We start from the raw sequence: 13,876 nt of genomic DNA on the forward strand, positions 1-13,876 counted from the left end.
TTATTTTTATAAATTAGTGGATTAGATTTATTTATACTACCACCTCATCTATTAGAATATTTTTTACTATACTGATAACAGAGTCCTAACTACAGAGCACCGTAGGGAAGCCCATATATATACTCTAAAACATTCAAGAAGTGGTGATGCTATTTGAGCCTATATATATTGCCACTCAATCAAAGCTAGCAAGAGTACCCTGCAGGGATCATTTCCATCAATCGATCTGAGAAAGATGGGGCGGCTCTTGTTGATTCCTCTGTCGGCATGCCTCTTCTCCACGCTATTGCTCGCACAGGTTTAATTAATTGTTAACTCTGTCTTTACTTTTGTTTATTAATTTCATTTGCAAAATAGTACACCTCCTGTTCTTGTTTGAAGCAAAATATTTGGTCAAGTTGTACCAATTGACGATTTAAAGAGGTAACTTAACGGATACTAGACTGCTAAGAGAAATAGCTAGCATCAGTAATAAGAGTAGGTTTTGTATCGGATGCTTATTTGTAAATGTGAGAGAGGGATAATGAAGATACCATATTAATTTAGTGTGCATTTTGGAAACGAAATAGCCCAAACATATACATTTATCCTAGCTAGTTTGAGATAAACGTTGCAAAATTAGAACAAATGAACTCCACGACACTAATAGGTGCTCTACAACTCTCTAATGGTAGTACAATAAATCTAAACCGTTTAATTTTTATAATAAAATAGATTAGCTCTATTAATTTATATCACCACATCGACTAATGATAATAGAGAATATTTTTTACCATTAATATAACTCTAAATCAACGACCGAGATTTTCGTATCGGCGATAACATTGGTAGTAAAACAGTTACCAATTAATATTTTCACACTTTATACACAGGCGATGAGTGCAACTCCATTGAAAGTGAGTACCACACCCATCTTCCCTGCAATCTCCAGAGATAAGATGAACAAGGACTTCCAGGTGCTACTGAACATCGAGGCGCCACCAGCAGCCAATAGCCATGTCCCCATCGACGTCGTCGTGGTGCTTGATGTCAGCGGTAGCATGAATGATCCGGTGGTGTCGTCGCCGGCGCCGGAGAGCAGCCATGCGTCGAGGTTAGATGTGCTTAAGGCGGCCATGAGGTTCGTCGTCAGGACGCTTGACGAGGGTGACCGCCTGTCCATTGTGGCATTTAACGACGGACTGGTCAAAGAATACAGCACCGGTTTGCTGGACATTTCCGGTGATGGCCGGAGCATCGCCGGAAGAAAGGTCGAACAACTCGAGGCTCGCGGTGGCACCGCACTAATGCCAGCCTTGGAGAAGGCCATCAGGGTACGTACGTTTTGTGCAATAATCATATATGCAAAATATACTTACAAGTTTAGCTAAATTTCAATGTTATTTATATACCTGCTTATACATAAAAAATACATGATGTTCGAACATATTGTTTAAGATTCTAATATTATAAAAATCAACACATTTCTAATATTTTGAAAAGAGAAAATTTCAAATTACCCCTATAAATTATTGATTAGTACAATTAACTTTCTGAAAACATTTTTCACTCTCAACTAGCAACACCGGACGGAGAACCCACCCGAATGACTTTAAGGCCAGTTTTGGTTTACATTAGCACACATTGTTGGAATTTTATCAACGAAAATTCAGAAAATTTCCAATTTATGTGTTCCTGAATTAATTGGAAAAGAGATGGGGCCTACCTGTCCTGGTGGTAAAACCACCTAGATGGGTGGATGTACAGAAAGAGGTGGAGGCGTGCAGCAGAGTCATGGGGATCGATCCGTTTCCTACGGCCACAACGTCCTTCTATCCAGTGCATTAGTGACCCTTCTTATTTGGTGCACCGAACAGAAAGCTCATTAGCTGAATCTAATCCCCTTCTTAATCACACAAGAGCTGATTTGCAACCCTGCCATCGGAAGAGTGTTCGCCTGGCCAGCGCGTCACTGTGCTGCTCCTCCTAGGTCTCAAGTTCGTTGTCTCGGCTTGCCACGAACAGCGAATAGTGGTGTCGTATCTCCGGGACTATACGCTCGGGATCCCGTGGCTAGACGGGGCGTAATTGTTCTCTGGGACAACGACTTTGTCGGTTTCGAGTACCGTTGATTTGTGAGAAAATCGATCCCTCTCTCTACATTACATTAATTTTGTAACTTGCTAACTGCTGGTAATAAATTTAATTATTGCTAGTCATTAGCTTGCTGTTTGTAGAGTAAATTGAGAGCCAAAGCTTAACGTGTTTGACGTTGTCATGTCAAATTATGTTGCATCTTTTGTGATAATGCTGGTGCCATATATTTCCATATGGGAGTATTTAATTCATGTTTCTTGCTTTCCGTTGAATTTGGGAATTAATCTCATGCTCAAAATAAGTTTTTTAGCATTGTGCTTTAAACACTCATGACTATCAAAAAACGACCACATGTGCTAATGTAAAGCAAAATTAGACTTAAAACTGCCCCGAGGGGGTCTCCATCCAGTATTTTCAGTTAAAGGATGAAAAATGTCAGGTTTTTGTAGTTCCAGGGGTAATTTGTAGTCAACCAATAGTTTAGGGCTGTAATTCAGACTTATTTCACTGCTAGATCCTGGATGAGCGAGCAGGCAACAGCCGGAGCCGCCTAGGATTCATCCTCCTCCTGACCGACGGCGACGACACGAGCGGGTTCCGGTGGAGCCGCGATGCCATCCATGGCGCCCTCAGCAGGTACCCGGTTCACACCTTCGGCCTGGGCTCGGCGCACGACCCGGAGCCGCTGCTCCACATCGCGCAAGAATCACGGGGCACCTACTCCTTCGTCGAGGACGAGAACCTGGACAAGATCGCCGGCTCCCTCGCCGTGTGCGTCGGTGGGCTCAAGACCGTCGCCGCCGTCGACACGCGCGTCACCCTCAAGGCCGTGGAGCTAAGCGGCGCGAGGATAGAGCGCATCGACTCAGGGGGCTTCGAGAGCCGCGTCGCCTGCGGCGGGGCCTCCGGCGAGGTCGTCATCGGCGTCCTCTACGCTGGCGAGGTGAAGAGCTTCGTCGTCCACCTCAACGTGCCTGCGTCGTCGTCGTCGTCCGCGGAGTGTGGTTACTGCGACGGCGACACCGCCACGGTCTGCGACTTTCTCCATCATTGTCACCATTTTCGCCAGCAGCACCTGCTCGACGTGGGCTGCAAATACGCCCACGCTCCGGGTGCCGCGGCGGTATCCATCGATGGAGACGGCGTGTTCGTCCAAAGGCCCGAGGTGGGTGCCGTCGCCGTCGACGGCAATCGACCGGTCGTCCTCCCCTCCCCTGTTGTGCTGCAGCACCTGGTCCGGTTCGAGCTGCTGGAGCTAGTCGCCGGCGTCGCCGAAAGTGAGATGCTGGTCAAGGCGACGAAGCAGCCTCACGGTAACTCGCGCGCCGGCGACGTTCTGCAGAGCAAGTGGGAGGAGTTCCGGAGAGGTCGGCAGTTCTGGGGCGGAGTGGAGCTGGACGGCGTCGCGAAGGAGGTGGACGCCATGGTGAGCAGCCTCGGGAGGGGACTAGGCTACGTCGGCTCGTGGGTGTCGAGCCAGCAGATGCAGCGCGCCACCGCAATGGGCTCGCCGGACAAGGTGGTCGCTGAGTTCCTGACACCGGCGATGGTGACAACGCTGGAGAAGGCGCAGAAGCTGCCGCCTCCAGCTGCGATTTCTGGCTGCGCCGGCGCCGGCGCCGGCGATGACGATCTGTACGAGGTGATCGGACAGCGGCTGGAGCTGTGGTCCAAGGTGAGGAGGGAGGCGCCGCTGATGTACAAGCCGTCGTCGTCGTCGTCGGAAGAGGAGGAGCTGATGACGGCCTTGTTCCGGGAGGCGTCGCTGGAGGCCATCGACAGAGCGATGCACCGCGACATCTACCTGGTATACTATATATGAAAAACTATTTATTTTTCTTCTATTTCACTTTTGTTAATATTTAAATTCGATCATTTTTTTGATCTTATCAATTAATTACTACTACATTTTGATGATGTTATGGCTGCAGGCAGTAGTTCATGCGAGCAACCAGAGGCGATTATACGACGGTCGCAACGATCGGGCTCCGGGGAGATAGTAGATGGTCGAATTAATTATCAGCTCCAAGCATGCACTGCAATTTAAATGTTCTTATGAATTTGAGATAAGGTTTTCATAGTAGGAATATAATGAGATTTGTCTAGGTTGTAAAATCTTTCTAGATATGTTCCATCCTTGTGCGCACAAATCAGTTGCCTTTTGTTTGCATTTGTGTTTGCTCTTCATCATACCAAATAAGCGCGGGCACGCATGTGATTTTTTTTTTCATTTTATAAAACTTTTTAGTTTTTTGAGTTAATCTCTTGTGGATCCCAATATCTTGGCCGTTAGGGACCGTAATCGAGAAAAAATAGTGGCATTTGGCCCACCAGAACGAACATCCGGAACTCCTGATTGATTCGATCGGCCCTTTTAAGTCCGGTTGTAACTATATATTCTACTTTACTTTGTTAGAAAAGGTCCATTATACGTCCCATGGCGAGTTAGATTTTCATTCCTCAACCACAGTACGAGACATGCATGTATACGCTATTTTAAGCCAAAATTTGCTATAGTGCATCGAAAAATACGTAATTAGTCGGTAAACACCGTAAGATTGTGAATTTGCTGCAGGGCACCACAAAAATATAGTAATTAGTTATCGGGCACTCCGGCCAATTTTTTATTATTTTCGGAATCAAAAATTTTAAAATGACAAGATTGCCCTCGATAACCAATCCGTTATGCGCCCTCGTCACCGCCTGCTCACTCGCCCTGTAGGCTAGGGTTTGAGTGTGCTGTGGCGCCGAGATTAACTGGGTCTGGTTCGACTGAACTCAGTCAACATAACGGGTTGGCCACCGAGGGCAATCTCATCATTTTTAGAATTTTTCACTCCAAAAATAATAAAATATTAGCCAGAGTGCCATATTGCTAATTACCACACTTCTGTGGTGCCCTGCAGCAAATTCATGATCTTACGATGTCCACCGGCTAATTACGCGTTTTTTCGATGCCTTGTAGCAAATTTTGCCCAATTTTAACGGGTCTGTCTCCGGTGCATTCTACTGACGGAATTTAATCGACACAGTTGATTTATTTTTATCGAATGACTGTAATTAAATTATGAGTTTTTTTACCATTCTAAAAAGGTGTGGTACCTCAATGTATAAAATTTGTACTAAAATTTTTGATACCTTGAATTACTTTTCAAGGATAATATTAGATGTAGTAGAAATTTGAAGGGATAATATCATCCTTTTTATTGTGACTTTTATTGCTAAAAAACTAAATTATAAAATACTACTAATAAATTAATTAACAAAGTAAAAAATACACTTTTTAATCAATAGTTTATACTAGCTCTACTGATAATATAAAAGAATGCATCGGAGAGACATCATATTTAACAGTTCATGGTGTTAGACAGATACTCTTACATAAAACTCAAGGGTTAATGATGACGCGAATGATGGTGCTAATGTGAAGGGCGGCATTGAACTTGTACCATACGGTGCAGACGTGCAGTGGAAGACTGTGTTTTGGAATGATTTAGGGCCCTTTGAAACAGATGAACAAGATGATCGATGGATAATATTGCTGAAAAGAATTAATCAAATGTTATATAGTAATTTTACCGTCCTTGAGTAGGTACCGAAAGATGCCAAAATTTTAGAGTAAAATTTAGTAACTTCTAGTACCTAGGTACCAAGAAATACCAAAATTTTATAATTAAATTTTGGTACCTCCTGATAACTTCTTAAGTACTATAAAATTTCTCAATATTATATATATATATATGTATATATATATGAAGATTAATATGTGCGCCCAATTAGTATAAGCTATTCTATACCCCTCTCTTTCAAGGCCTTCCAAGGCCCATCCCACTTCCCACCCCTTTTTCTACGTCCAAAAATCATCTCCACATAAATTAAAGATTGGTCAAAGAGCTCCACACGTGGGTCAACTCCCTTATGGGCTTTTCCTCATGTTTATCTAAATCCATCTCTCGTCTCATAGAAATTCTGCAGTAACACGAAGACAAAAATATAGTAACACGACAACTAATTCACAGTAACAACATCGAAACATACACACGAGGGATCTACTTTTTAAAACATGTTTTTCTAACAACGTGGTACAAACATTTTTAAATAATAATATATGAGGCGAGAGATAAAGTTTTTTAAAGTTTGAAATCTTAAAAAATATCTATACGATTTGTATTAGTATACACTAATGCTATGGCAATAACTGTAGTAACGCTGTAACGTCATGTTACTATATAATATATGTATTTTTACTGCATAATTGTAATGAAATTTTACAGTAACATGTGTGTTGTTGCTGTGCAAATACAGTAACGTCATGATACAAGTATAGTAACATTATGACTAAAGTGCAGTAACACGAGGTGTGACTGCATACTATTTCTATAATACAACTAATACATGTGGTAGAGCTAAAATGTTGTATTTTAGAGAGTAATATCTCATGTGTCTTATATTATTTTTTAAAACCGTTTTCACTATAGTGGTTAAAAATTATGATTTAAAAAACTAGATCCGTCATGGTATTATCACTGCATTTTATAAGACGTGTTACTATATTTTTATCTTCATGTTACTATACATTTTTAGATAGACGGGACTGGACAAAGATGGGGTGGGAGGAAAGTCAAATGATGAGTTTGATCAGCGAGGAAGAGATTTGACCAGGCCAAGAGAGAACTTTTGGACCTTTAAGGAGGTGGGAGGTGGGTTTGAGCCTTGTGAGGGGAGGTGGGCATAGAATAGAATAGCTCATTCTAAGGGGTGATATATGAGCTATTCTGTACCCCTCCCCTCATAAGGCCAAACCCTCTCTCACCCTCTTCCAAGGCCCAAAACCCTTATTCTATCTAGTCAAACCTCTCTCCCGCCGGTCAAACCTATTTCTTGACCTTCCTCTACACCCCACTTTTGTCAACTCCTGTCTATCTAGAAAGTGTAGTAACATGAAAGGCAAAGATACAGTAACATACTTTATAAAGTACAGTAACAACGTCAAAATATAGTCACGACCGATCGAGTTTTTTAAATCACATTTTTTAAGCAGTGTGGTGAAAACGGTTTTGAAAAGTAATATAAAACACATGAGATATTGGCCTCTAAAGATTAGGAATACAATACTGTTTAGCTCTCTCACATGCATTAGTTGTATTAGAGAAACATTATACAGTCATGATGTTACTGTATTTCTATCATAGTATTACTGTATTTCTATCACGATGTTACTGTAATTGTATAACACACATGTTACTGCACGTATATCACAATGTTACCGCACTTCTATCACGACGTTACTAACAATACACATATTTTATAGCAACATAGCGTTATTAGTATATAGAAGGCATATAGTTACTGCACTTACAGATATTTCTTAAGATTTCGAACTTTAAACAACTTTATCTCTCATCTCATATATTATTTTTTTAATAAATTTTGTAACATATTGTTTGAAAAAAATTGTTTTAAAAAAGTAGATCCTTCATGGTTATGTTTCGGCGTTGTTATTAAAAATTAGTCATCGTGTTACTGTATTTTTGTCATCGTGTTACTGTCAAATTCCTGTAAAACGAGATGCGAGCTTACATAAACTTGAGGGAAAGCCCATAAAGAAATTGACTCACGGAACAAACCCTTTGACTAGCCTTTAAATGAGGTGAAGGTGGTTTTTGAGCCTTGAGAGGAGAATGGGAGGTGGGATATGCCTTGAGAGGCCTTAAAAGGAAGGATGTGTAGAATAGCTTGTATCAAGAGGGGTGCACGTATTAATCTTGCTATATATATATATATATATATATATATATATATATATATATATATATATATATATATATAAGGTATAAAATTTGCATGGATAACATTTACACGTACAAAATGTATATGCTCCACATGTGAGACCACCTGAGCCATAATCCACGGCCGATCGCAGATTAGACCGACCCATTGACTACTCCAGTCTCCATATTGGAAATAGCCGCAAAAGGATCGACCTGATTTTGCATATATGCTAAACTGGCTTAACACATCGTCTCACCAATCGAATAGATCTTGAGAAGTGCAGGAAAACGCTTCACATTATTTACGATGAGTAATTAAGTACATTCTCAAGGGAAACAAAATTAGGACATGGCACCTGGCACTAACTAGGTAGCTTAGTTGTGGCTTGCATTTCCATAGTTGTTAAGCTCGGGCCCGAACAGATCAATAGCTGTTACTCGATCTTGTATGGTTTCATCTTGGATTGTACTGCTTCGGCCGCACGTAGAACAAGTGCCACCACCATGAACCCCTTTTTCTTCGGTCATCCTGATCGGCAGAAGGTCATTATTATCTTGGTGTGTATCAAGTACCCCACTAGTCGCACTGCTGCTACCAATATTTTCACTGCTCGTGTGTTTCTCAATTGATGATATTTTCTCGTCAGAGCCATTGATAATGCGAAGGCTGATCCTGTTGCGATGCTCCTTGGCTTCTTTCTTGACGACGTCAATGGTTGCCTTGATGCCCGGGGCGTCGCTGCTATACCATTCGGAGCAGCGGAAGACCACCGTTTCGAGGCTGAGCAGGTGATGGATGCCCACAGGATCATCGCTTGGCAGGCCGACGTAGAACTTGAACTCAAGATGTATGAGGCTGGGCATGGCTCCTCGTTGGAAGGTTATCCGTGGCACCCGGCTGTCGACTCGGAACCTCTCCAGCGTATGGAAGCCTGTGTCTTTGATGGTTATGTGCTCCCTTGGTAGGGCCTCGAACCTCAGGACAAGCGTCCGCAGGCAGGGCATTTGGGCGAGAAACTCTTGGTCATGGTCCTCTAGCTTGTGGCAGAGCCTGATGTCTAGGCAAGAAAGAACGCGGAAGTAATGTTTGATGAAATCCGGGATAGCCATGTGCGTACCGGGGACCTTGAATATCCCTTCATCAAGGGGAGGCCCGAAACGATCGAGAATGGCGATGGACAGAACAATATCCTTACACTGAACTTCGCCATTGTTAACCAGAGCTTCGCTGACGCCTATGGGCAGTTGCACATGCTCATCACTGTCACCAGCGAGCACGCGAAATGATTGGGACATCCGGCCACATTGCCATGGCAGCTCTCTGACTCTCGTTTTCCTCACGTCCAGAGTCTGGAGATGCTTCAGCTCCCCGATCTCCGGTGGGAGCTCTCTGACCTGCGTGTTCCTCAGGTTCAGAGTCTGCAGATTCTTCAGCTCCCCGATCTCCTTTGGGAGCTCTCTGACCTGCGTGTTCCTCAGGCTCAGAGTCTTTAGATTCTGCAGCTTGCCAATCTGCGGCGGGAGCTCAGTGATAGACGTGTACGCGGCGTCAAGAGTTTGCAGACGCTCCTGCAGCTCCTCGATCTGGCGTGGCAGCGCACTGATCTTCGTGGCCCTCACATCCAGAACCCGCAGGTGCTTCAGCTCCTCAATCTCTTGCGGAAGCTCGCTGATCTGAGTGCTCCCCACATACAAAATCTCCAAATGTTTCAGCTTCCTGATCTCCCGAGGGAGCTTACTGATCCGTGTTCCCTTGAGACCCAGGTACCTCAGTCTGAGGCTTAACTGTTCACATATGCCTTGCAGGTGAGAATCCTCCATATCCTCATTATCTTCTAGGTCCAACACTCGCAGGCGTTTAAAACTATCGAATCTGAGTCCCGTCACTTCACCAAGCACGACAAGGCTGCGAGTGTACGACACATCCATGCTCATACTACTTGACAAGAAGTCCACTGGATACCCCTGCTGAAGAGCCAAACGACGAATCAACCTTGGGGAGGATGCACTAGTACTGCTAGTGTTATCAGAACCCAGACCCAAGCATGTTACAAAATTGTACTCCTTGGAGTTACATCTGAGGAAGGCCAGCATCACCGGGTGGATTTCATAGTAAATGTAACTGTTGCTGTCTCCGTCCCGCTTAATTGATCTCCCATAGTAGCATCCATGCTGTTTAATCCATCCTCTGTTTATAAGCTCCTCAAAGTAACCTTCTGCTTCTTTCTCTTCTGAAACAAATCCTTCTGCAACCCACCTCCAGACCAGACGACCCCTTTCGATTCTGTGTGTGTGTGTGTCAGACCAATTGTATGCACTACAGTACAACAGCAAAGTCCTTAGGTGAAGAGGAAGATGCTCATAACCAAGGCATAAATTCTCTGCCAATGGTTTTAAGGATGGGATGTCCAAAATACCATCCTCTATGTGTCTCAAAGCCCTCCATTTTTTCGCTTCATCATCACCTAATTCTTCTATCCTTCCTGCCAATGCTGATGACAGACAAATTAGTGCTAAAGGCATACCGTAACACATGTTCACAATATCATAGCATGGGTTATCCTCTCCAATTCTGATCCTGTTGTGCGTGCCAGAGTCTATTGCTTTCCTCTCAGACAACAACAAAGCATCATTATTATCTAGGTCTCCAACTTCGTAGACAAACACATCATTGTCATCAGCGTGGCACTTCTCAGCTATTGAATTAAGACGAGTAGTAATGATTATTCTACCACCTAGATCATTCTTGGGAATGGACTTTCTGATGACTTCCCATTCATCCCAATGCCAAATGTCATCAATTACAATGAGATACCTATAAAAGTTGAAAAGAGTAATAAGCCTCAATAGAATATTGGTACTATATTAGCATATATGCATAGAACTAAGAATTTCACAGATGTGAGCCAACTTGAGATGAACAATCAACATGTAAATATTTGTTTGTCGCCTGGTTTTATTTAGCCTTTGCAGAAATTTGAACTTGCCGTTCCTAGAAGTTGTGTCCTGAATCTTGAGTATTTCCAGTCTGACGGCACTATTTTCATGACTTGGTCCTAGAACTTTTATGGTCAATAGAGAAGAAATCAGACTTGTTATGCCCCTAACTTAATTCTTTAATTTTCACCGTGCAGGCTGAAGGAACCCTGGCCAGAATTTCTCTCTCTTTTTATAGTTTCGATTTGTATCTCTCTCTCTCTGCCACTCAGCCACTCAGGAACTCTATTTCATTAATCAAGAGTTGCAGTCTACAAGAAATTGCAGAGCCTGATTAAGTCAGGTACGTCAGCACCTATTGTTGGTAGCTTTCTTAACACATATATAAGCAAGATTTGTTCTGGTCTAACAAAAGTACCTCAAAGTATCAAATTGTTTCTTACCATTGAATCTAGCTAAGTAGAATATGTACTGTTAGATCCAACGATCATAATGATTTGGTACCATGAGGTACCGGTACCTCGAGATATTTTTGTTAGACCAGAGCAAATCTCTATATAAGCAGCAACATCACACTCCCTGTGCATATACATATACTGCAAGCCTTTGCAAGTTAGTACCATCACGAGTAATAGCAAGAACTTCAGTGACAAGGGAGTTGTTTCCACATCATTAAACGATTGGCCCGTCACAAAGGAGGAGCCTGCCTCATCTTGGTATCTATTTACTAGATAGCATAAAATAACTAACAATGTTAGGACAGAAAAAACCCTCAACATTGTATGGATATATAGCTTATTCTCTTTAGTATGGGAAACCAGATTAAGGACAAGCTAGATAAGAGAGATTGCTTACTTTTTGTCGACGAGAAAAGCTGATATGTTGTCGACGATATGTTGTTGGTTCGATGTTCCGGTCCCACCATATGGTGTGCTAGGAGTATCAGTTACTCCTAGTGCTTGCAAAATGTCTGCAAGAATCTCCGTGGTTTTGGGAGAACTTGGAATTGGAGAGACTGACACAAAAATTCTGCATTGGAATTTCGTTCCCAATGCGTCATATAATTCTTTGGCAACCGTTGTCTTGCCTCCACCAGCAAATCCAAGGATGCATACTGTGTTCACCTTGTCAAATTCACATGTGGAGTTGACAGCAGCAGGCATCGTCTTTGTCTCCTCCACCACCTCCAAATTCTCGCTGATCTGCACCAACTCCGCATAGCCCACCTTCTTCCGGATCGCAGTCACCAGCTTGATGATGTCCAAGTCATCAGCGAACACCACGAGCTGGTCTCTGTCATCACCGACGATCGTAACTGACAACACTCCCCTCATGCTTGCAATTAATCGCATTGCTTTTGAACGGGACTTATTGCTGTCCATGGCAACCTTGATCACGATTCGCTGCGACAGAAAATTAAGTTAATGTCAACGATCCCTCCATGTTATACTTATACAGCACTTCCAAATGGAAGAATCAAGAGATAAGTAAACTAGTAATTCATTGGACTGGCAGTGCTATCCATGCAAGGAAGCTATTCGTGAGGAATCGAGATCGAGATGTTCTTCCTCCGTTTCAAAATATAAGACTTTCTAGTCTCGCCTAGATTTATATAGATGGTAATAAATCTATTAATAAATTTAAACAAGTCTAGAAATTCTTACGATATGAAATGGAGGTGCCATTCGCCGCCTACTTATCCTGAGCGGGAAATGTGGTTTTCCCTTGCGCCATCGTGAAGCGTCACTGCTCCCTCTGTCTACACCTTGCTCCAGCAATTTAATGAGCTCTTCCTTGCGTTCGTCCATTCCCACGAGCTCTGTAGATGCTGGCAGCAAGCCAGGTTCTCGACGGTGTACTGACGACGGAGGACGGCTTGTCACCGGTAGCTTCCATTTGGAGAGATGCTCAACTCTTGTCTTGAGCTCATCGAAAGGGTTTGTGATTTCGTCGCCCCTGGGCTCCAAATATAAGTCGTCGACGGCATCATCCACGTCGTAGGACAGCTCCCGCACCTCCGTAAGCAGGTCAGCCTTGCACGCCGCATCGAAATCCCAACTCGGATGGATAGAGCACTTCACGGCATCCAGCTCGGATATGATGAACTCTGCGTCTCTCCGGCTCCCGCCCAGAAGATTGCGGTCCTCGGTTTTCAGCAAATCGGCCAGCTTCACCAGCACGGGCGCCAAGGCTCCCGTGGCTGCGCTTACGGTTACGTCCATGGCAGGCAGCCGCCTCCCTCCCTTGGCCCTGAGCTGGATCGGATCCCCTTTTGCGTTGACTGCTCGCTGCTCTCCTTTTTTTGGGAAAGGAATCACGAGAGGGTGCTATTTCATAAAAAAAGAGAGAAGAGTACAGACCCCTAAGGACGGTAGCGAGACTGATGGCTGGTCTCTCACTAGTACAGTAAACTCACTCTTCGGCCACGTTTGTTTGTGTAGCGGGTAAGTTAACTTACCCGTCCGGAAAATAAAATGTTGTAATAGATTAGTATATAATTAATTAATTATTAATTAATAAAAAATATAAAATAGATTGATATGATTTTTTAAAATAACTTTTCTATAGAAAAATTTTGTAAAAAATACCCCGTTTAGCAATTCGGAAAACGTACACGCGGAAAACGATGGAGTTAAGTTATCTTTGGAAGGAGACGAACACGGCCTTTTGAGTCTGAGTCCCTGTTTAGTTAAAAAATTCTCAAAAACATCCTATCCAATCTTTGATATATAAATGGAGAATTAAATATAGATAGAAAAAAAACTAATTACATAGTTATAAGAGAAATTGTGAGACGAATCTTTTGAGACTAATTAGGCTATGATTAGCCATAAGTACTACAGTAACCAACATATGCTGATGACGTATTAATTAGGCTCAAAAGATTCGTCTCACAGTTTTTTTAGCGGAATTTGTAATTTGTTTTTTATTAGTGTCTGAAAACCCCTTTCAACATCTAGACAAACGTCTGACGTGACATTTGTTTCAAAAATTTTTTAATGCAAACACCATCTGAGATGCTCCCGATTCCTGCGTGCACAGCATCCTTTGTCCACTTCGCCAACCGCTTAAAAAAATATCTTTTAAGTTTT

At 42.9% G+C, this 13,876-nt stretch overlaps 2 protein-coding genes across 2 annotated transcripts; one reads left to right on the forward strand and one right to left on the reverse strand.

Annotated features, from left to right (window-relative positions):
• The first annotated feature begins 235 nt into the window (after positions 1-235).
• LOC102722816 lies at positions 236-4,076 on the forward strand. Its single transcript, XM_040528590.1, has 4 exons — positions 236-298; positions 873-1,313; positions 2,591-3,883; positions 4,008-4,076. The coding sequence occupies exons 1-4, from the start codon at positions 236-238 to the stop codon at positions 4,074-4,076; spliced, it is 1,866 nt and encodes a 621-aa protein (XP_040384524.1).
• A 3,917-nt stretch (positions 4,077-7,993) lies between these two features.
• Positions 7,994-13,006, reverse strand: LOC102699268 (disease resistance protein Pik-1-like). Its single transcript, XM_040528591.1, has 3 exons — positions 12,449-13,006; positions 11,640-12,187; positions 7,994-10,662 (listed from the first exon to the last, which is right to left on the reverse strand). The coding sequence occupies exons 1-3, from the start codon at positions 13,004-13,006 to the stop codon at positions 8,223-8,225; spliced, it is 3,546 nt and encodes a 1,181-aa protein (XP_040384525.1). The 3' UTR covers positions 7,994-8,222.
• Positions 13,007-13,876: the final 870 nt, after the last annotated feature.

Source organism: Oryza brachyantha, chromosome 11 (genome assembly GCF_000231095.2).
Source record: "Oryza brachyantha chromosome 11, ObraRS2, whole genome shotgun sequence".
Taxonomy (NCBI): Eukaryota; Viridiplantae; Streptophyta; class Magnoliopsida; order Poales; family Poaceae; genus Oryza; species Oryza brachyantha.

What these genes read in the sequence shown, in the direction of transcription:
- LOC102722816 (XM_040528590.1), top strand. Translation starts at nt 236, where the DNA reads ATGGGGCGGCTCTTGTTGATTCCTCTGTCGGCATGCCTCTTCTCCACG. An exon ending in CCTTGGAGAAGGCCATCAGG is followed by an intron (nt 1,314 to 2,590) that starts GTACGTACGTTT and finishes TTTCACTGCTAG; the next exon opens with ATCCTGGATGAGCGAGCAGG. An exon ending in TGCACCGCGACATCTACCTG is followed by an intron (nt 3,884 to 4,007) that starts GTATACTATATA and finishes TTATGGCTGCAG; the next exon opens with GCAGTAGTTCATGCGAGCAA.
- LOC102699268 (XM_040528591.1), bottom strand. Translation starts at nt 13,006, where the DNA reads ATGGACGTAACCGTAAGCGCAGCCACGGGAGCCTTGGCGCCCGTGCTG. An exon ending in TGGCACCTCCATTTCATATC is followed by an intron (nt 12,188 to 12,448) that starts GTAAGAATTTCT and finishes TTTCTGTCGCAG; the next exon opens with CGAATCGTGATCAAGGTTGC. An exon ending in GCTTTTCTCGTCGACAAAAA is followed by an intron (nt 10,663 to 11,639) that starts GTAAGCAATCTC and finishes CAACTTTTATAG; the next exon opens with GTATCTCATTGTAATTGATG.